The sequence below is a fragment of the Nomascus leucogenys genome, chromosome 8 (genome assembly GCF_006542625.1).
Source record: "Nomascus leucogenys isolate Asia chromosome 8, Asia_NLE_v1, whole genome shotgun sequence".
Classification (NCBI taxonomy): Eukaryota; Metazoa; Chordata; class Mammalia; order Primates; family Hylobatidae; genus Nomascus; species Nomascus leucogenys.
The window spans coordinates 92,181,230-92,200,738 of NC_044388.1; the positions used below are offsets into that span (position 1 = coordinate 92,181,230).

A 19,509-nucleotide genomic window follows, 5' to 3' on the forward strand; every position below is an offset into this window, starting at 1 on the left:
AAACGGCAAAGTGAAGGAAAGCTGGATAGCTCGGCCTCTCCAAACTGATTGATTAGTCATGATCCCCGCAGTTTTAACAGGGACTCATTCAATTGGGAAGGTGGAGCGCTGGGGAGCAGATTAGCATACGCTTGTTTACTCATCTTCTGAGGGATTTTTTCCCCCTCTTTCCTTTCATTTTGAGAAGAAGGAGGGAGGGGAGGGGGGACTGGGGGGGGAGAAGGGGGCTGTGGCTTGTGTTATAAAGGACGCAAAAAATAAATAAATTAGAGCATCTTTTGGGGGGAGGGAATTCAGCGGATCAGTCTTAGAGGAGCTTTTTTTTGGAGCGAGAAATCATATAAAATAAAATGAAATAAAACAAGGAGGAAGGCAACCAGCTGTTAGGGGGGGAAATAAGGCAGATAAAGGAGCGGGGAGAGAAATTAATTGCCAACCAGGAGGAGTTGGGCTGTATTTTTCAAAGGTGGGGAGAGTGGAGCACACACCTTGAGGAGGAAAGCGAGAAAGAAAAGAAAAAAGCAAGTGGAAGGGGGGGCTCGCCCAAGAAGGGTGAAGAAGCGAAGAAAGTCGAGGCGCCGAGGCTCCCAAAGCTGGCAGCTCCGGGCGGCGGTGCAGGGGCGAAGGGGGGGCGGGGGGAACCGTCGGACATGCGGCTCTGGAGTTGGGTGCTGCACCTGGGGCTGCTGAGCGCCGCGCTAGGCTGCGGGCTGGCCGAGCGTCCCCGCCGGGCCCGGAGAGACCCGCGGGCCGGCCGACCCCCGCGCCCCGCCGCCGGCCCGGCCACCTGCGCCACCCGGGCGGCCCGCGGCCGCCGCGCCTCGCCGCCGCCGCCGCCGCCGCCGGGCGGTGCCTGGGAAGCCGTGCGCGTCCCCCGGCGGCGGCAGCAGCGGGAGGCGAGGGGCGCCACCGAGGAGCCGAGCCCGCCGAGCCGGGCGCTCTATTTCAGCGGGCGAGGCGAGCAGCTGCGCCTCCGGGCCGACCTCGAGCTGCCCCGGGACGCGTTCACGCTGCAAGTGTGGCTGCGAGCGGAGGGGGGCCAGAGGTCTCCGGCAGTGATCACAGGTAGGTGAGGGCGCCCCGGCGGGCGCTGCACCGTCCCTGCGGCCCCAGAGGCGCGCGGGTGTCTGGGCGCGGGTGTCGGGCGGGTCGGGGGCTTGCGGGCGTGTCCGTGCGGGAGCTGCCCCGCGAGCGGCGCAGAGACATCCGGGCGAGCTGAGAGCCTCACTTTGCCCCATCGGTGGAATGGGCACACTCGGAAGGCGTAGCTGCCCGATGCCTGGAAGGAACCTGGGGAGCCCTCCTGGCGGCCCCGCGGACCCTCGGCCAGTGAGGGCTGGTTCCCGGAGAGCCTAGGGCACGTAACCCGTGCTCCGAATGGTCAGATGCACTCTCTCCGTTTGGGATGAAAGGGAGGATGACCCAGTTGAGATGCATGTGAAAGGAGACTTGGGGACCGTTGATTTCTTTGACGTTTTAATGGGGGTAACTCCCCTTCATTAGGCCCCATTCCCCTGAAAGCCGGCAAGGGCAAGGTTGTTGTAATCGCCAGGACTTAGAAGTCCTCGAAGTGCCCCAAAGTTGCTCACTGATTGAAGCCTGCCTCTGGGACTCACCCTCACCCCCTCCACGCCATCCCATGTCCTAGCTTTTAAAGCCCATTGCCTGTCACTCGGGGCTGGGACGAGACCTTCCTAACGCATACCCCGCCAGCGTTCCCCAGACGCGGCTGCGAAACGGGGCGCTTTTCTCATTTGGGACTTTAAGAGCCCGTAATGAATTTGAGTTCTCCCTCCTCAGCCTCCCTCTCTCTCCCCTTCGCTGTGAAACCGGACACTTTGCGAGGATTGCAAACCTTAGAAATGCTCCAGCATCCATTTTCCCCCCTGTAAATGAATCTGTGGAAATGCCTTTAATAAAACTGGGGAGCGGAGGTGGGGGCGGCGCTGGAGAGAGGAGGAAAGTTTTGCCTTTTCTGTCTGGGAGATTCCCTTTCTGCACAAACAATCTTGCCATGTCCTGGGACGTCTTAAAGTGAGAGTAGGGGTTCCCCCTTCACTGCAGCCAGGAAACGTGTGAAGGCGTTTTGCGATCCCACCCCCTCACACACACACTTTCTTAGAAGGGAAAGCTCTGAGCTCTTCGGGCAGTTCTGCTTCTTCCTGTCTTTCCATGGCTTGGACTTTCACAGATGTGGCACTGACTATCCAGTTGACATGAAGACCCCTTTAGGAGACCCACACTCTGCTGCTATCCCAAGAATACGTCTCCCAAAGCCCCCGCTTTCCAGCTATCAAAGGAGAGCGATACAGTGATTCCCCCCAACAACCCACAACTGACGTCATTGCATGCTATTTTTCCTTTTTTTTTTTTTTTTCTTTCCCGGGAAGAAGAAGGAAACTGAACTCATTCACTTTTAACTCGCAAGCCCTATTTGCCCAGAGGAGGGTCTAATTTGGAACAGAGGGGACGTTATCCATAATAATAATGACGATGGTGATAATTTAGGGCTGTAGTATGTTGACTTCTCTTTCCAAACATGTGAAAAAGCAAAGAGACTGCTGCTTGGAGGTGATTTTTTTTTTAATCTGTAGGTCTGGTTTTTCCTAGTCTTTACCTGTCGTACCAGTGATTTGGAAGGCGTTCCCTGGAGAGAGGAGAGCACAGGGTTATGCAGACATCATCAGTGAAAGGGTAGTGAATGCATTTTAACTATGTAAGGGTGTCTACATAAATACATGTATATATATATATATATATATATATATATATATATATATATATACACACACATATATATAACACCTGGGATTCCACAGGAGACTGCTTTATAAATGTCTGTAATTCAGACAAGGAGCCTCTCTTCACACGCATTCTCTTGAGCACTCATTCACTCTCTCACACAAAGATTGTTGCAGTAAAATACTTTAATTGGATGGGGGGCATTAGGTTATTATTGCTTGTATAAAATGCCTGGTCCATTTTATGTGTAGAAATAACATTCCTCTCAAAACGAAAAAAATAAATAAATAAATAAGCACTGCTGTCGTGTAGCACCAGAAAGCCAGGAGCTTTTCTCCTGAGGATTCTGGTGGATTTCTTTTCCCTCCCCTAGTTGAGTTGGAGCCAGATTTGGCGGTGTGTAAACACCTGGCTCTGAGCCAGAAAAGACTCATTCTGCATATCCTCCACATGGTACAGGCTGTTGGACTAAAAAGAACCTGCTTCTCCTTGAATTAAAAAGCAAACAAACAGAGGTTCTTTGCAGAAGTACTTTTTCAGCTCCCTCCTTCGTGTAAGTTTGGGCTGGGAGAGCCAGGAACGAGGTGGGCAGCAAGGATCCGGTGCTAAGGCTCACCCTCTCGCTGCGACCTCAGGTGCCCAGTTTGCTGCCTGACCTCTGCTGGCTTTCTCTGGCTGGGCGTTGCCACTTTCCTAGGAATCCCTGGTCACCTATCTTGAGAGAGCAGTCATCGCTCAGCAGGGACCGCGCTGCTATTTCAGGCAGAGAGTTGCTGTCTTGCTGTCAGGCCAGGCTGCCTTACATCACTCTTTGCTGCAGGATTCAATTGGGTTTCGTAAAGGTCTAATTTTACGGTGCTGTTAACCGGGTCTGTCGTCTGGCAGAGGCAGGCCTTGCCGCTCCTGGTAGGCGGGCTATGCTCCCAGATCCGCCCGGGATGCTATTTCTGCCCCGGTTCAAACTTCACTGACACCAGTTCAGACAGGCGCTCGGAGAGACAGGGGGAAGGAGTGAAGGAGCAGTTTGCTTCTGAAGCTCAGAAAACATGCCTTTTATTTTTCTGAAAGGAAAGGAGAAAAATATATATGTTAATACATAAAAAAAGGAAAGGCTTATGCAGGCGAAAACAAAGCCAAAGTTAGAAAGTGCCTATGTGTAGGATTCTCTGGAGGGTCCACCAGTGGATGGTCTTTAGGATTGAAGAATCCTTTAAGGCTACTGTGAGAAGGGTCCTCAGAGTTTACCCAAGCCAGTTTCCCTTTTGGCCGAATGGGGAGAGAGACACACAGAGAGGAGAGGGGTGTGTGCTGGATGACACAGCTCCTTAGCGGCAGGAACTAGGATTTAATCCCTGGCATCTGACTTCCAGGCCTTGCCCCCTGCACCGCTGAGAGAATGTGTCCCATAAACACCATCACCTCTCACCCCACACGGACCCACCACCCACACACAGCCTTCAGCCTTCATGCATAGCAATTTGGGCTCCCTTTCAAGTCAGGGGATGAGGGGTTGTTTCTGACACATCCCTTTGCTTTTGTACCACACCAGGCAGGAGGAACCAGACCCCTGTTCCTGATCCCCAACTGCCCCTTCAACACCCCTCCAGTTTGAAAGAAAAAGGAAAACAAAAGACTCAATTTGCTCCATCGAGCAGAGGCCTTGAGCAGCAGTTAATCTTGTTAAAGTTTCTCCTGACCTGTTAGATAAGTGAAATGTGGACCCCACAAGTACTGCCCTCCTCCCACCCCTGTCCCACTCCCCTTCCCTTAGTGATTCGGAATTCCTGCTCAGAAGGAGAAAAGGATTTACCTGAATCCCATCCAGCACCTCTGCTTGCTGGCCTTTTTTCTTTTGTTCTAATGGTTGGACTGGATTAAGTGTGCTGGTTACTCCCAAGAATCTTTTTTTCCTTCCCTTCTGCAGCCCCCACTTCCTAGTATCCACCCAACCCTCAAAAAAGAGTACCCACATTTTCTCCACTTCAGCATTGCTGTAACAGTGAAGTTTGGGTTTAAGTATATGGCTAGGAGTCCATATATTAACAAGGCTTTTCTCCAATATCTGTAGTCCTACCTAGGATCTAGAATACTGTAATAGTTAGAACTCAGTTTTAGTAGCCAGGTTACCTAAGTGGAATCTCTGCCCCTAACTAACTGTGTGACCTTGGGCAGGAAAGCTAGTTGACTTCTCTGGACTTCATTCACCTTCCTCATGTATGGAGTGATGATGGCATAAGTACTTATCTCATAGAGTTGTGTAAATGCTAAGAGAACTTGGACGTGGAAGGTACTTAAAACTGGACTTGGTATGTAGTAAGTGCTCAACAAACTTCATTCTTATTGACATGATTTTCCAAATATCTCAGTCTTGGCTTTCTGGACTGGGGAATACTCAAAGGTATGAAGAAATCCAACTCTACCTGGGTGCTTCCTTGACGATGCTGGGCACTTTCCTTGTGCCAGCATGTTTTGCCCTCACAACTACCCTGAGAAGTGTGTATCATCGCATGTACTTCACGAAAGAGGAATCTGAGTTTCAGAGAGTTGAAATGACTTGGTCTAAAGACCCACAGGTTCTCAGTGGACAGAGCTTAGATGTGAACCCAAGTCCTTGTTTCCTCTGTCAGCAGTCTTTTTGGAGAGAGACGAAATGATTCACATGCTCTTCCTTAATCTTTCTGTGGAACTTTTCCATTCCTTTCTGCGTCTCTACGTGTCAACCATATACCTACATATTGAAGAGGGTGAGAAATGGGTATAAATCTCAACTGAAGCCCTGGATGAAACCTGGCAGATCTGTTTTTCTTTTCACATCAAATTATCAGACAGACAGGCTTGGAATTTCTCTTACATGCTGTGTAATTTGAGTCAAGTCACTTCATCCATCTATCCCTTGGTTTACTTATCTATAAAATGGGCATAATGACATCAGGATACTTCAATGAAATAAACATGCAAGAAGTACACAGTGCAGTGTCAACTTGAATTAGGGACTCAGTCAAGGGTAGCTGAATCTAGGAAGTAGCTGCATCTCTTTTTCCAGTTTCCGACTTTGGCTTTCAAAAAGTGGGGACTGTTTGTAAGGCTTCCCCTCTTGAGTTGCTGGGGTGTCTCTCTAGAGTAGATAACGTATCTTGGGGAACAATTAGACTCCTTCAAATACCTTTCTTTCACTTTGATCTTCTCCTCTTTGACATGCTAGGATGACCCCTCAGTAATAAGAGCCAAAGGAGGCCCAGAACCACTGGGACCTGTAAACAGGAAAACAAGTTAGCATTCAGAGAGAGCAAGCACCTCCAGAAAAGGAAGCCACACAGATCTCCTGTCGGCTTCTTGCTCCTTCGCCAGGTGCTCCCCAAACTCTCACCTTCCCTTGAGCTGCCACTCAGTGAACAAATAGAAGTGATAAAGGCTATGAAACCTGGGAAAGCACCTCCCATTTTTCCCTGTACAGAGAAAGGCAAAATTGAGGTCCAGAGATATGGAACTCGGGAGTGTGGGTTGGGTATGGCCAGCCTGGACATGAACTCGGTGATCATCTGAGTCAAACAGCTCACTGTGCAACAGGAAAGTTGAGGACCAGGGTCACACAAAATTAAACTGTATTCACAGATGATCCCCTCTAAATGGTCTGAGAGATCATTCAGTCCAGCACTTTCCATTCCTGGATGCACCTGGAATAACCAGCTTTTAAAACATCCTTCTGCCCAGGCTACACCCCAAGGATTCTGATGTTGTGGGTCTGGGATTGGCCTGGGAATGCGTGTTTCCCAAGGCCTTCTCAGGTAATGTTGAAGGACCACTAGTGAAAATAATTACTGATGTATTCTGACATCCCCTTGTTCTGCAGAGGCCCAAAGGGGAAGTGATGTTCCCTGCTTACTGAGCTGGGTAGTAGCTAAGCATTTAGGGAAGTTCTGGTGCCCCAGCTCTGAAGGACCCCTCTTCCATCCTGAATTCCTCTGTTCTCTCCAAATCCCTGGGTGCCACAGGTCCTGACATTTCATTTTTTCCAGTGCCATTCCTGTGTGGAACCATGATGGTCCCCACCTTTACAGGATGCACCTGATGTCAAATGAAGCTCTCTCAGAGTTTTGAAGAGAGAAGGCTCTTTGAACGGGAAGGATGATAAGAAAGGGAAGCTCAGCTGTGAGGCATTCACCATTCACTTTGCCCTGGGCTAGTCCTTTAGAAAGATGTGTGTTCCTATTACTTCAAAACCCCTCACCTTGAGATCCCTCTAAAACCAGCACTGGCTGCAGGTGTCTCCAATGAGGAAATGAGAAAATCTCCAGGTGCTAGAGGTAGGAGGACTCCCTCTATATAAGCTTGTCTCTTATCTACCTGTGGCTGAGGCCTGGGGAATCCGGTAGGCATTTGTTTCTCTCCTCACCAGTTGCCCCTTCTCTAGAACTTAGTTCCCTTTCCCTAAGGTTCTTCTAACTTTCTTCTTACTGCAGTAAGAGCTCTGCTTCTTGCCTTGATGCAGTTACTGGAAATACTCAACTGTGATTCTGACACCAGCAGCTGAGAACTGACTTGTAAGTTCCTTGGCTTGTTTGAAGATCTGTAAGTGGGAATTAGGAGGTCAGAGTTCAGGTCCTGGTTTGGCTTCCTCTAAGCTGTGTGACCTGTGGTCTCTGACTTAACCACTGGGGCCTCAGGGGAGAGGGTTTTGGGGATAGTTACTCTCAATGTCCCCATCTCATGGGCTGTCATGGGACCAGGTGAGACAATGCCGGGAGAAGCTGTTGGCTGAGGTCAGACCACAGTGCACGGGTCAGCATGGTTAGGAGGAGCTAGAAGGTAAGAAGATGTGAGGGATTAGTGCAATCAGGATCATTCCTGGAAAGGTGCTTTTATTATCATCATTCACACTGTAGATGATAAACAGTGATGGAGTTAGCAAACCTTTTCATGCCTGTGACCTCACTGGAGTTCTTTGATGTTGGGACTTCATAAGTCTGCCAAATCCTGCCACTTACTGCTTTATGACCTTGACCATTTACTGCTTCTCTCTGGACCTCAGTGTTCTCAGGATGCAAAAGGAGGGTCAGGGGTGAAATAGGGACTTTCAAACTGTGCCCCGCAATCGTAGGGCACTTCTGGGACAAGGGTAAAAAGCAGGACTCTGCCTCTCTCCTTCCCTTCGCCTTATTCCTCTTAAATTGTGTGATTCTACAAACTTATGTTTAAAGGAATATGTTCCTCCATTACAAAGAGATTAAATGGACACGGACTGATATTGAGGGGTTATTAATCTTGATAGGTGTGATATATGTTGTTCTTATGATTTTTTTTAAAGATCCTAATTTGTTAGAAATGCATACTGAAGTACTTGTGGGTAAAATTATGTTTTGTCTATTTTGTTTGTTTATTTGTTTAAAAATCTCCAGAAAAAAAAAAAAAAGGTTCCGGGATTAGTGGTAGGTGAGAGATTAGCAAACTGATAACAATTGTTGAAACCAAGTGATTAAACCTTGGAGCTTTAATACATTTTTGTTCATGCTGTGGTGTGTGATTGAAGATTTCCATAATAAAAAGTTAAAAATACTAAAAGTGTTTGAGAGCCACAGGAGGAAGTGAAGTCTCAGTTCCCTGCGTGTTCTGTGACCTGAAAGGTTTGCAAATACGGAGACCACCGCTTAGAGAGGGTTAGGGACTCCCCCAAGGTCGCACAAAGATTAGCTGAAAGTCATGACACAGCCCAGGCTTCAGATCTGAGGAGCTCCCCATCCCCTCCTCTCTATACACTTGCAAACTCAAGTGAAAATTATTATCCAGGGAGAACCTGAGGGGAATAAAAGTGATGAGGGGAGCATTAGGAGGAGCATGGAGAAGGGGCAAGTGGAGGCTTGCTCTGCAATAAGAAGCTTTTGAGTGAGAAAATTATTTGCTGTATGGGACTGCCCTACATATTGTGAAACGTTTAGCATCTTTGGCCCTGTTCATGAGAATTTTATGGGATCTGCTATTGATTGTGACAGGCCCAGAAGTATTGTGACAATACACACACACATACTCATATACTCACAGGTCCACATACCCTTAGTTCTCGTTTTTCTGGTTCCTTATTTCTGTCCATCCCTAACTACCTGGAGAGCAATTCTAGAGCCTTCTAGAGCCCTGGGGCAGTGACCTGCGGGAGCATATGTTTACTGAGGAAGTATTTTGCAATGGTTGATCACAGGACTCAGGAATCAAACTGCCTGGTCAAACCCTGACTATTGCACCTGCTGGTTGTGTGACCTTGGCCAAGTTACTTAGTATCTCCAAGCTTCACTTTTCCCCTCTGTAAAGTGCAGATAATACTAGCTGTTACTTCATAGGGTTGTTTTGAAGATTAACTGGGCCTCCATGTGGAAAATGCTTAGTAATGGAATCTAGACCATGCAGTAACCCAGCAAACGTTAACTCATATCAGTATTATGTGTGCCAGCCATTGCCATGCATTATTTCTAATAATCTCAATAACTCTAGGAGTTAGACATACTTATCTCTTTTGGCAAAGCCAGGAATTGCCTCTTCCTCCCTTACAACTCAGGAAAGAGTTATTGCTGTCATTTAACATAAAAACAAAAATTTAAACAACTAAAATGAAAGGCAAACAAGATAAACACATTATTGTGTCATTTAAAAAAAAAATAGTGCATGCTCATTGTATTTCTGAGATTTTTTTTACAAAGAACAAGAGACCAGGTAAAATTTGTCTATTTCCTGCCCAAGCATGCAACAAGTATTTTTTGAGTTTCTGCTCTGTGCTGGGTACAGTTTTAGGCCTTGAGGACAGAGCAGTCAACAAAAGAGAGAAACATCTCCACCCTCAGGGAGTTTATATTCTGGGCAGTGGGTGTTGGGGAGAAGGTAGAGACAGACTATAAATGAATAAGCATATATATCCCATAAGGTCAGGTGAATGTTTGTAAAGAAAAAGTTGAGAAGTAAGTCTAGGAATGCTGTGTGGGAGTGGGGATGCAGGAGGAGTGAGGAGTGAGATTTGAAAAGAGTGGTCAAGGGAGGCCATCATGAGAGTAGCATTGAATAAGAGACCTATGAGCAGGCCTGAGGCTCTCTGAAGAAGTCCACGGTGTATCGCAAAAGGAGGAGCAATGCGCTTTGAGCTAGGAGATGTCAGTTCTAGCACTAGCTTGCTGTGTGACTTTAGGCAAGTCACTCTCCCTCTCAGAACCAATTTTCACATCTGAACTTTGTGGTACTGTAGGGATTATTTGCACTAAAGACACTTCCACGGACACTTCCTAGGATTCTATAATCCTCATCAAGGCTGTCCTCAGACAAAACCATGAAGTTGGCAATTGTTCCAGTTTTCTTCCTTTTCTGGTGTATTTTCCTCCACTAGGTGGTGCCTGTGCCTGTCACCCTCAGGGGCCAAGTGTGGACATATTTTCGGCTTCCACACCTCAGCAACACTGGGGAAAAAAGAAGATGGTACACCTTCTTGCTAAGTACCATTGACTGGTAACAACTTGGAATGTTACTGCTCCATTGGTGGATACTCTTTTAGGACTGCCCAGAAAGCTTCGTGTCACAAAGCAATGTACCAGTGGTAGAATTTCTAAGACTGACTGAAGACATTATTTGGGGAATATTGGTACTTCCTGATAGCTGGAATCCATCCTATTAATAATATAACTAGTTCTAGCCCCCACAAATATCCAGAAAACTTGCTGAGTGACTCCCAGTCATCACTTACTGGGCGAATGCTAGCATATTCATATTTTGTAATTTCTTAGGATATAAAGGCCATTCCAGACAAATTCCTGGACTTTGGAAAAGACCACTGGCCTTTTAGTATTGCTTATCATTTTAATCAGACAACTCAGTGAATTAAAATACCAACACTCTGGAGTCTGTCATCATTTTCCAGACTATTTTCCTTCAGAGGATCCCTGGAACTGTCATCTCTGAAGTATATTCTGCTTCCTCTCAACTCCCTCCCCCTTCTCTCTCTTCCTGCTCCTCATACCCAGCTTATTTGCTTTGACCACTTGGAGTTTTCTCCAAACAAGATAAAGAAAATATGTTTGTTTTTCGGTATTATTTGCCACAAACCCAGGGTCCACAGAACCTGGAAAAATATAAGAGGTTCCCCTCTTCTACTTTAGATTGTAGAGAACCCTGGTCTGGTCTCAGATTCCAACCCACTTGAAGGAAACTAAGATATAAAAGCTGGTCAGTAACAACTTGGGATATCGAAGTATGTGAGTAGGGGCAGCGTACCACTAGTTGCTGAGCCCTGATATAGCCTTGTGTGTTTAGGAAGCCAGTGGTCCAACCCGTACCTATTATCCTTGTAATCAACAAGTTATTCCTATGCCTGTCCCATATCCATTCCTGTTGCTCTGTGAACATGAAGGGTGGCTCGGCAGAATATGGCCAAATGCATTTGTGTGGAGGGGGTTATTTTCCCCGGTGTGACTGCAGATCTTTCAGCTCAGAGGCTGACGAAGGAAGAGAGAAGGCTGTGTTAATAGGCTAATCTTAAGATGCAAGGCACCCAGGCAGAAAACATAAAACATTGATAAATGTGATACTCAGTTTTGTGAAGTAATCTTCATTTAAGTCGAAAGAAACAAGGTGTGTCAAAGTCCAAAGGACTCATCCAAGCCATTTATTTCATAGATGAGGGACTGAGGGTTGATGAGGAAAGTGGCTTGTCCAAGTCAGTGACCAAACTGGGTAAAGACGAGTACCATTGACTGATAACAACTTAAAATGTTACTCTTCCATTGGTAAATACTCTTGCATGACTGCCCAAAAGCTTTGTGTCACAAAGCAGACAACTTAGAATGTTACTTCTACATTGGTAGATCCTCCATTGGTAGATACTTTAAAGTCTTAAGCCAGGTCTGGGTCCACTTGTCTCCTGACTTTACACCCTTTCCCATAGATTAATTACCCATCTGTCTACTAATGGTCATTATTTGTCCAGACTCCACTGGGCTCCAGACTCACAGATCCACCTGTCCACTGGAAATGTTAGCACTTTCTACAAACTCCACACTTCCGAAACAATCATCTTCCCTCCAAAATTCCTTGCATCCTCATCTTGATTGGTGTCACCCACTCTATATTACATCATCCACCATATTCAATCAGTCATCAATTCCTGACTCTCCTGCTTCCTTATAATGTTTATAGCCAACCTCTCTTCTCTGTACCTTAAATCCTTTTTCTTTCTGTGACTATTTCCCTAGTATTATAATGCCCACTTCTCTGAAATTCAATCCCTGCACTCCCTTCAACCTGCTCACCAACATCCAACAGTCACATCTGTCCAGAATGCAAATCTGATTCTGTCACTTCTAGCTAAAAGATCTTCAATAGAATCTGAATTATTTGAAGTTTCCCCAAATGCACCTGGCTTTTTAATTATCACTTTTTTTACTTGGCTTATCTTCTATTTCCAGTGTACTATTTTGCAGAATTTTTATGCCTTTACAGGATTTTGCCAGAGTTTTCTCTCTTCTGAGAAGCCCTTCATAACTTCCCCAAAGTGTAACTTGTTCCCTACCTTATTCATCTGTTCCCACTATGCTTTCTGCACACTTTTATCAAAATACCTGGAATTATGACATTTAATTGTGTACATATTTGAGATCTTATCCATCTCAAGTTCTCTATTGCCTCTCTCTGACCTATAAAAGGGCTATATGTATTTTTGTTTAATAAATGGATGACTGGATAAGAGAACCAGTTGAATATCTAATAATTCTGGGAGAAAGAGCTCAGGAACCTTAGGCATGTTGCATTACGTAACCAAAGCACATGACCTAGCATGTGCGTCACCGTCAGAAACATTACACAGTGGTTAATTCCATTTACCCCTGAGCAAAGAAGTCAGAAGGGAAAAGAAATCTGGCCTTCCAAAACAGAAGGGGGAGGGGAATAGTGTATTTAAGGGCCTTCTGAGCTCTCACATCGGGCTTTCTAATCCAAGCCACATTTTGGCCTTGATCTTCGCCTCTCAGCCCTGTGCCTGTTTGCAAAACATTTGTTTTGTGTGTGCACGGCAGCACATAATCTTAAGCTTTGCTTGCCTCTCAGATTACCCTCTCTCCCCCTTATCAGTGTCCTTCTGAGCCGCAAGTGTCCTGGCAGTCATATCTGTTGCTTGAGTCTTCACCCATTTCCCTCCTTTCTGTTTGTGGGGCTTTCTATCTGCTTTCCTTGATTTTCCTTGATCTTGTGAGACCTTGTGATGACCTCAGGATCTGGAATTCTCTATCCACTGTTTATATACCCCTAGGAGAGAAGACACATTCTCAGCAGTAATAACAGTAATGAAAGCAGCTAGCTTATAATAAGCACTTACTATGTGCTGGCACTATGCTGAATGCTACACTTTGAACACTCTGAAACTGGGTTATAAAGTTGCATGACTCCCTGAAGTACCCATGGCTAATGGGTGGTGAACCTGGAATTCTAATCCACACCAGTTTAATTTTATCTCTCTTCATCCTCAAGGCCTGACACATTGCTTGGAACACCGCAATTACTCAGTAAATGTTCCATGAGAGAATGAATATATGAATGACTGAATGAATGAATGGTGGTGCCCCCCAGTGGCTAATGCAAACATTTGAAGAATGTAGAATGGAAAGGTAAAGAAGGAAGAGAGGGAGGGATAGAGGAAGAAATAGAGGAAAAATCTGAATGAACATTATAAGATTTCAAGAAGATTGGCTAAGAAATCTCAGATATGCAAAGTATATTTTATTTGCAGGTGATTTTCAAACAGAAAGACATTTTACATCCATTAGAGCATTTCCCACCTTTAACTAGTCCTTTAGGAGATATACAGTTGTCTCTCAGTGTCCACGGGGGATTGGTTCCAGGATCAACTCCCTCAATGCCAAAATCTGAGGATGCTCAAGTCCCCAATGTAAAATGGCATAGTGTTTGTGAATAACCCACACACATCCTCCCATATACTTTGAATCATTTCTTGGTTATTTATAGTACATAATCCAATGTTAATACTATATAAATAGTTGTTATGTGGTATTATTTGTATTATTTTTATTAAGTATTATATTTTAATATATTCTGCAATATTTTCAGTCTGAATTTGGTTGAATCCGCAGATGCAGAGGCTACAGATAAGGAGGACCAATTTTATACTTATTTCAAAGATACTCTGTTTGCCAAAAATGTTTTTGGATTCTTGTTTTGAGAATCAGTGCCTGGGACATGCTTCCCCAGATATGCTCAATGGAGCCTCCTTGTCATCCTCTGATGAGGGCCCTGATGCATTCTCAGGCAAATCTTGGAATTATGTGGGTGACCATGCTGAGTGAATATGGGGTTTTGAATAAATAGAACAGTGACTCTGGAATAACAAGGCTGATTTTTAGGTGACTATCATCAGAGCTGATTAAGCCTTGATAGAGCCAGTATTAAGCTCTCAGGATGACCCCTTTACAGAACAGCCCCCCAAGAGGCTGATTAAATCTGCTAAAAACAAATGCAATATCTTGACCTTCCCTTTCCCAAATTCTAAAGCTGGAGTAACAGAAACTGCTTTATCAAATCTGCTCAGTTTACAGACTGAGAAACTGAGATCCATGGATGTTTAGCTGTTAAATTAAGCTAAGCTAAGTGAGTAAGGTTAAGCAGCAAATTGGCAGCAAAATTGAAACTAAAATTTAGATCTGTTGACTTCCACATCAATGCTCTTTCCACTGGGTCACTTTATTTTCCTTTACAGTGTGGGGTGATAGTTATAACTATGGGTTTATATTAGTAAGATTATTAGAAAACATCATACAGCTGTTTAATAACTTTTTTAAAGAACTCGTGCCAATCTGCTGTCCTAGACATTCTTTAAGATTCAATGGGAAGTGAAAGTTTATGAGGAAAGGTAAATGTTCCTTCATTTCTTCCTTCTTTCTAACCATTCACCCTGCTATTTCATATGTAGTTATTAAGCAATTTTTATATATTATACATTGAGTTAGGAGATGAGAATTAAAAAGAAGGACAAGGCATATTTCCATGCCTTGAGGAACTCCCAGTCCTAGTGGTGGAAGCAGACTGGTAAACAGATAGATGACATCATGGTAACTGCTATAACTAAGCAATTAACAGAGTCCTGGGGAAGCACAGAGCAGAAACACTATGTTATGAAACACCCATGTTTATCATGAGAGCGAAAAACCGCTCTGAAATTTCAAAGGCATAAGTGATCTTTTCCACCTGGAGGATTGGGGACTTGTTCATGAAATGAATGTGTATGTATATAGAGTGTGTGCTCTGCCTTGTGTGGGGGTATAGCCATGTATGTAATTTGAAACATATAGCCATAAATCAAATGAGAACAATCAACACTTCTGGATTCATGCCTCAGCTGTAAATACTTACCCAGAGTATCTTTTAGGAGCATGGTGTTAGGAAATTATTGGACAATCCAATATCCATCACCATCTGCATCAAGCCAATACAACTCCTTATCTTCCCACCTCATAGCATTTATCACAGTCTATTGTGATTTCCTTGGTATCTGTCTGTTTCTCCCCAATTGTCTCTGAGCTTGGAGCAGAGACCATTTTGGTCTTCATCTCTGCATTATTCCTATTACTTCGCACAATACTAGGCATGTCGGTGAGGGCTGGGTAAACAATGTTAAATGAACGAACAGATTAGAGATGGCTCCAAATAAGGAATAAGATAAGGTGATTGAATGTGAGTGCTGTGAAGAAAAGGTGCTTTGAGAATTAATAGCATAGGCCTTAGAAAGACCAAACAGTAAAGGCAGACACATTGTGAGTGGCATTAACTGTAAGATATGGCCCTGATCTCTCTGAGCTAACCAGTTACCTATTGAAATGTATATGCTTATCATCTTTCCCTATCTCTCTGCCTCTCTTTCTTTCCAGTGAACCAGTATACCATCTATGCTAGCTTTAAGTCCCTTCCCTGTGGCTGTCCTTCAGCCTCTCCAAACCCATTCTTTTTTTTTGAGATGGAGTCTCACTCTGTCACTCAGGCTGGAGTGCAGTGGCGCAATCTTGGCTCACTGCAACCTCCACCTCCCGAGGTCAAGCAATTCTCCTGCCTCAGCCTCCCAAGTAGCTGGCGTTACAGACACCTGCCACCACGCCAAGCTAATTTTTGTATTTTTATTAGAGGCGGGGCTTCATGATGTTGGCCAGGCTGGTCTCGAACTCCTGACCTCAGGTGATCCGCCCGCCTTGGCCTCCCAAAGTGCTGGGATTACAGGCGTGAGCCACCACACCTAACCTCTCCAAACTATTCTTAGAGCTGCTAAGAGCTAGGTGGAATTGTAAGGGATGTGTCCATGCTCCTCTTGCAATCTTCACCTAGAATATAAGAGGAGGAGGATGGCGCACTAGATTTTTTTTTTTTTTAATCTAGTGTGCCAGGAAGTTATCAGAGAGCTTCAAACAATGGAGTTACTGGATCTGGTTTATGGTTTCCAAAGATCACTCTGACTACTATGTGGAGAATGGATTGCGTGAGGCCAAGAGTGAGGTCTCAGTTACAACAGCATCATGATCGATTGCTGATGTTATGACTTAGTATTTTGGTTAATATAATTATCGTTTATTTCCTTATGAATACGAGTACCAAGTGAAATATCAGAATAGCACTCCTATTTTAGATGAACAGAGGATAGGGGAGTTTTTGCACTTGGGTTCAGAAGTACTTGATTTGTAAACCCAAAGACATTTTCTGTAAAAATTTGAGGTTGTGCACATTTTTCTGGAGTCAAAGTTCTTTTTAGTTTCTTAAAGGGATCTATGTCCCCGAAATGGTGACTTACATGCTGAAAAACAGGGGGCATACCAGGTCATTTCCTGAAGCTTGTTCCCAGCTCTAAAATATGAACACTGTAGGGGATCTGTGAAAATGAGAATGTTGATGTTGAGTTGTCATATCAGACTGAGCAATTGCACTTTCCTTCATCTGTACCCTTGTTGGAGTAAATAGAATTTGGACCTTTTTTTCCTCTGAGGAAGAATTAGTTTATTTCTTAGAAATATAATCTACAACTTTGTTTATTCAAACTCTGCTTTCTGAGTTTCTCTGAGTTTTTAAATAGGCAAGTTCACTTCCAATGTGGCCTGAAGTGGTCCTGCCCATAAGTATTCACTATGGACTTTGACCGTGAATCCACAAATCCAGCCACCTATCCACCCTTCCATCAATCTACTCTTCCATCCATTACCCATCTATTAACTCTCCTTCCCTCCCTTTCTTCCTTCCTCCCTACCCCCTTACCTCCCCCCACTCCCTCCCTCTCTTCCTTTTTTCCTTCCATCCACCCTTCCATCAATCCATCCCTTTTCATCCCCATTCATTCCCTAATTCATCCACCCTTCTTTTCTTTCTTCTTTTCTGCTATCCATCCATCTATCCATCCATCCATTCATCTGTCCATCCATCTTTCCATTCTTCAACAAATGTAATCTTCCATTTACCAGGCTTTGTGCTAGGACTGGAGGAAGAGTTAGGGGTTTCCAATTCTTGTTTTTATGCTGCTCTGAGTTCTTAAAAAAAAAAAAATCCCCTGAGACATCTTCACTGACCCGTACGCTTCCACAGAGTAGAGTGTGAAGACCACTCATTGAAAACCAATTTGAAAAGTTAAAGTGTTCTGCCTGCATAGTTCTATCACATAAATATTCCTGGTAGTGCTCTGAGTCTGGATCTAGACTACCAGAGGCTCCTTTATCAACAGTAGTATTTTAGATCAATAACAGTTTCTACCCTTAGGTTAGCAGGTACTGGAAAAACAACAGAAAGTTTGAAATGGAAGCCTTTCTTTGGGAAAAGGCAGGCTTAGGTGGGACCAGAGAAGGGAGCTGCCAGTCACTTAGCTTCTGGGACTCTCTTTTCCCACAGCCTCCCAAAGCCCTTGTTTAGTGATGCTGAGCCTTCATGTTCTGTGTATGCCTCTGGATGTATGATGTAGCAGAACGCCCTTGTGGTATGGGGTTGTTTCAGTTTCCAAAGCATTTTCGACATGTACCTATCATATTCCCACTCCCCTTGTAAAACAAGCATTTTCATTTAATACAGTGAGGTCTTTGTATTCTCAACAACAAACACATGGTCTAAGGCTCTAGGACACAACCTGCCTTTTTCTCCAACCCCCACTTTCAACGCCCCCACCACTCTGTCCACCCTTACAAAGCCCAGTGTTAGCAGAAATGTCTGTTTACAAACAAGGGTTCCAAAAGAACAGTATCAGTAGCTCAAACAAGCCTCTGAAACATGCCTCTGATTCTATACTTGGAATCCCTATGAACAGTGTGTATCACTGGCAGCAGCTTTCACGGAAGGCTTCCTGCCTTTCCATCTTTCCGTCTGTCCTCATGTCTGACTTTCTCTATCTCCTTCCCCTTATTCATTGAAACCATGGGAAGCTTGAACTGGAGAGGCAGTCAGATGCTGGCCTGGGCATTATGGATATCTAGGAGACAAAGCCCAGACAGGGAGTTGCTTGCAGGCAGCAAGACAAACCCAGACACATCCGCCTGCAGTGTCATCTGAAGCAGAAGCTGATTGAAGAAGGATTATTAATTGGGTGGATATAATAGTCACATGATAATCATGCAGCTCTAAGCCTGTTTCTAAGGTTATCATCGACTGAGGAGCCGCTATTGCTGCTCTCTTGAACTTGAGTCTACTGTAGCTCCCTATTACCTATGCATAACAGCTAATATATTTAATGCATAATATGTGTCGGGCACTGTTCATAAAATTTTACATACATTAACTCTTTAATCCTCACCATGACCCTCTGAGGCGGGTACTATTATTACTGCAATTTTCCAGATGAAAGATGAGGAATGTTAAGTGAATTTCCCAAGGTCCACACAAGTCAGTGGTAGAAGCAATCTTGAGAGTGCATATTCTAACCCCTCCACCATAAACCTCTCTAGATTCTCTAGATTGGTTCTAAATTCTGTAGCCTCACATTCACCTTCCTCCCTAAGCATTGTTTACTACCATAACTTTCCCTCGTTGCTTCCAGCAGGGATGCTCAACCTCAGCACTATTAACATTTTGGAATGCATAATTCCTTGTTGTGGAGTTTGACAGCATCCCTGGCCTCTATGTACTAGACACAGTAGCCACACCCTCCTCCCCAGTGTGATGATCAAAAATATCTGTAGACATTGCCAAATGTTCCCTGTGAGCAAAATCTACTGATGGAGGACCACTGACTTACATGGATTCTTCTGATTAAACTGAATTACCTAAAACACGTATTTCTCCCTCTATGTTTTTCACATTTGTTTTCGCCCTTGACCTTACAGTGTTCTTGGCCTCCTCCTCATCAATCTTCTCTGTTTCATAGTCTTTCAGTTCCTCAGCATCTTTTACAGCCAGAGGAAGTACTAACCTGTCTGGTTACTGATCTGCTTGTTTTTATGCCTTTTTTGTTTAAAAAATGGTCACCGCTTCCAAACTTTTGATTTAAAGTCCCTTAAAGATCCCTGGAGTTTTGAGTTTAAAATTTAGTTTGTACCATGAATTACACGATATTTTACAGAGTCTACCATGTATCAGATCTCAAGCTAATCACTGAGGATATGAAGTCAAAGGAGATAAAATCCCTTTCTTTCAAGGAGTTTATGAGATAGACTCTCAGGGAAATAAAGGGATCTGATGATCAACTCTCCATCCTCCTTCAGTTGAATAGATGGGGAAACCAAGAGACAGAAGGTAGATGACATTTGCTCAAGGTCAGCTAGAGACCAGGATCAAGGCTGA

General features: G+C 44.6%; 1 protein-coding gene across 1 annotated transcript in view; it reads left to right on the plus strand.

Annotated features, from left to right (window-relative positions):
- Window positions 1-268: 268 nt before the first annotated feature.
- PAPPA (pappalysin 1) overlaps window positions 269-19,509 on the plus strand; it is a 247,286-nt gene continuing 228,045 nt past the window's right edge. Inside the window, exon 1 of the mRNA XM_003264052.4 lies at window positions 269-1,065. Coding sequence (XP_003264100.2) covers window positions 651-1,065 — 415 coding nt within the window. The 5' untranslated portion in view covers window positions 269-650. The remainder of the gene's footprint in view (window positions 1,066-19,509) is intronic.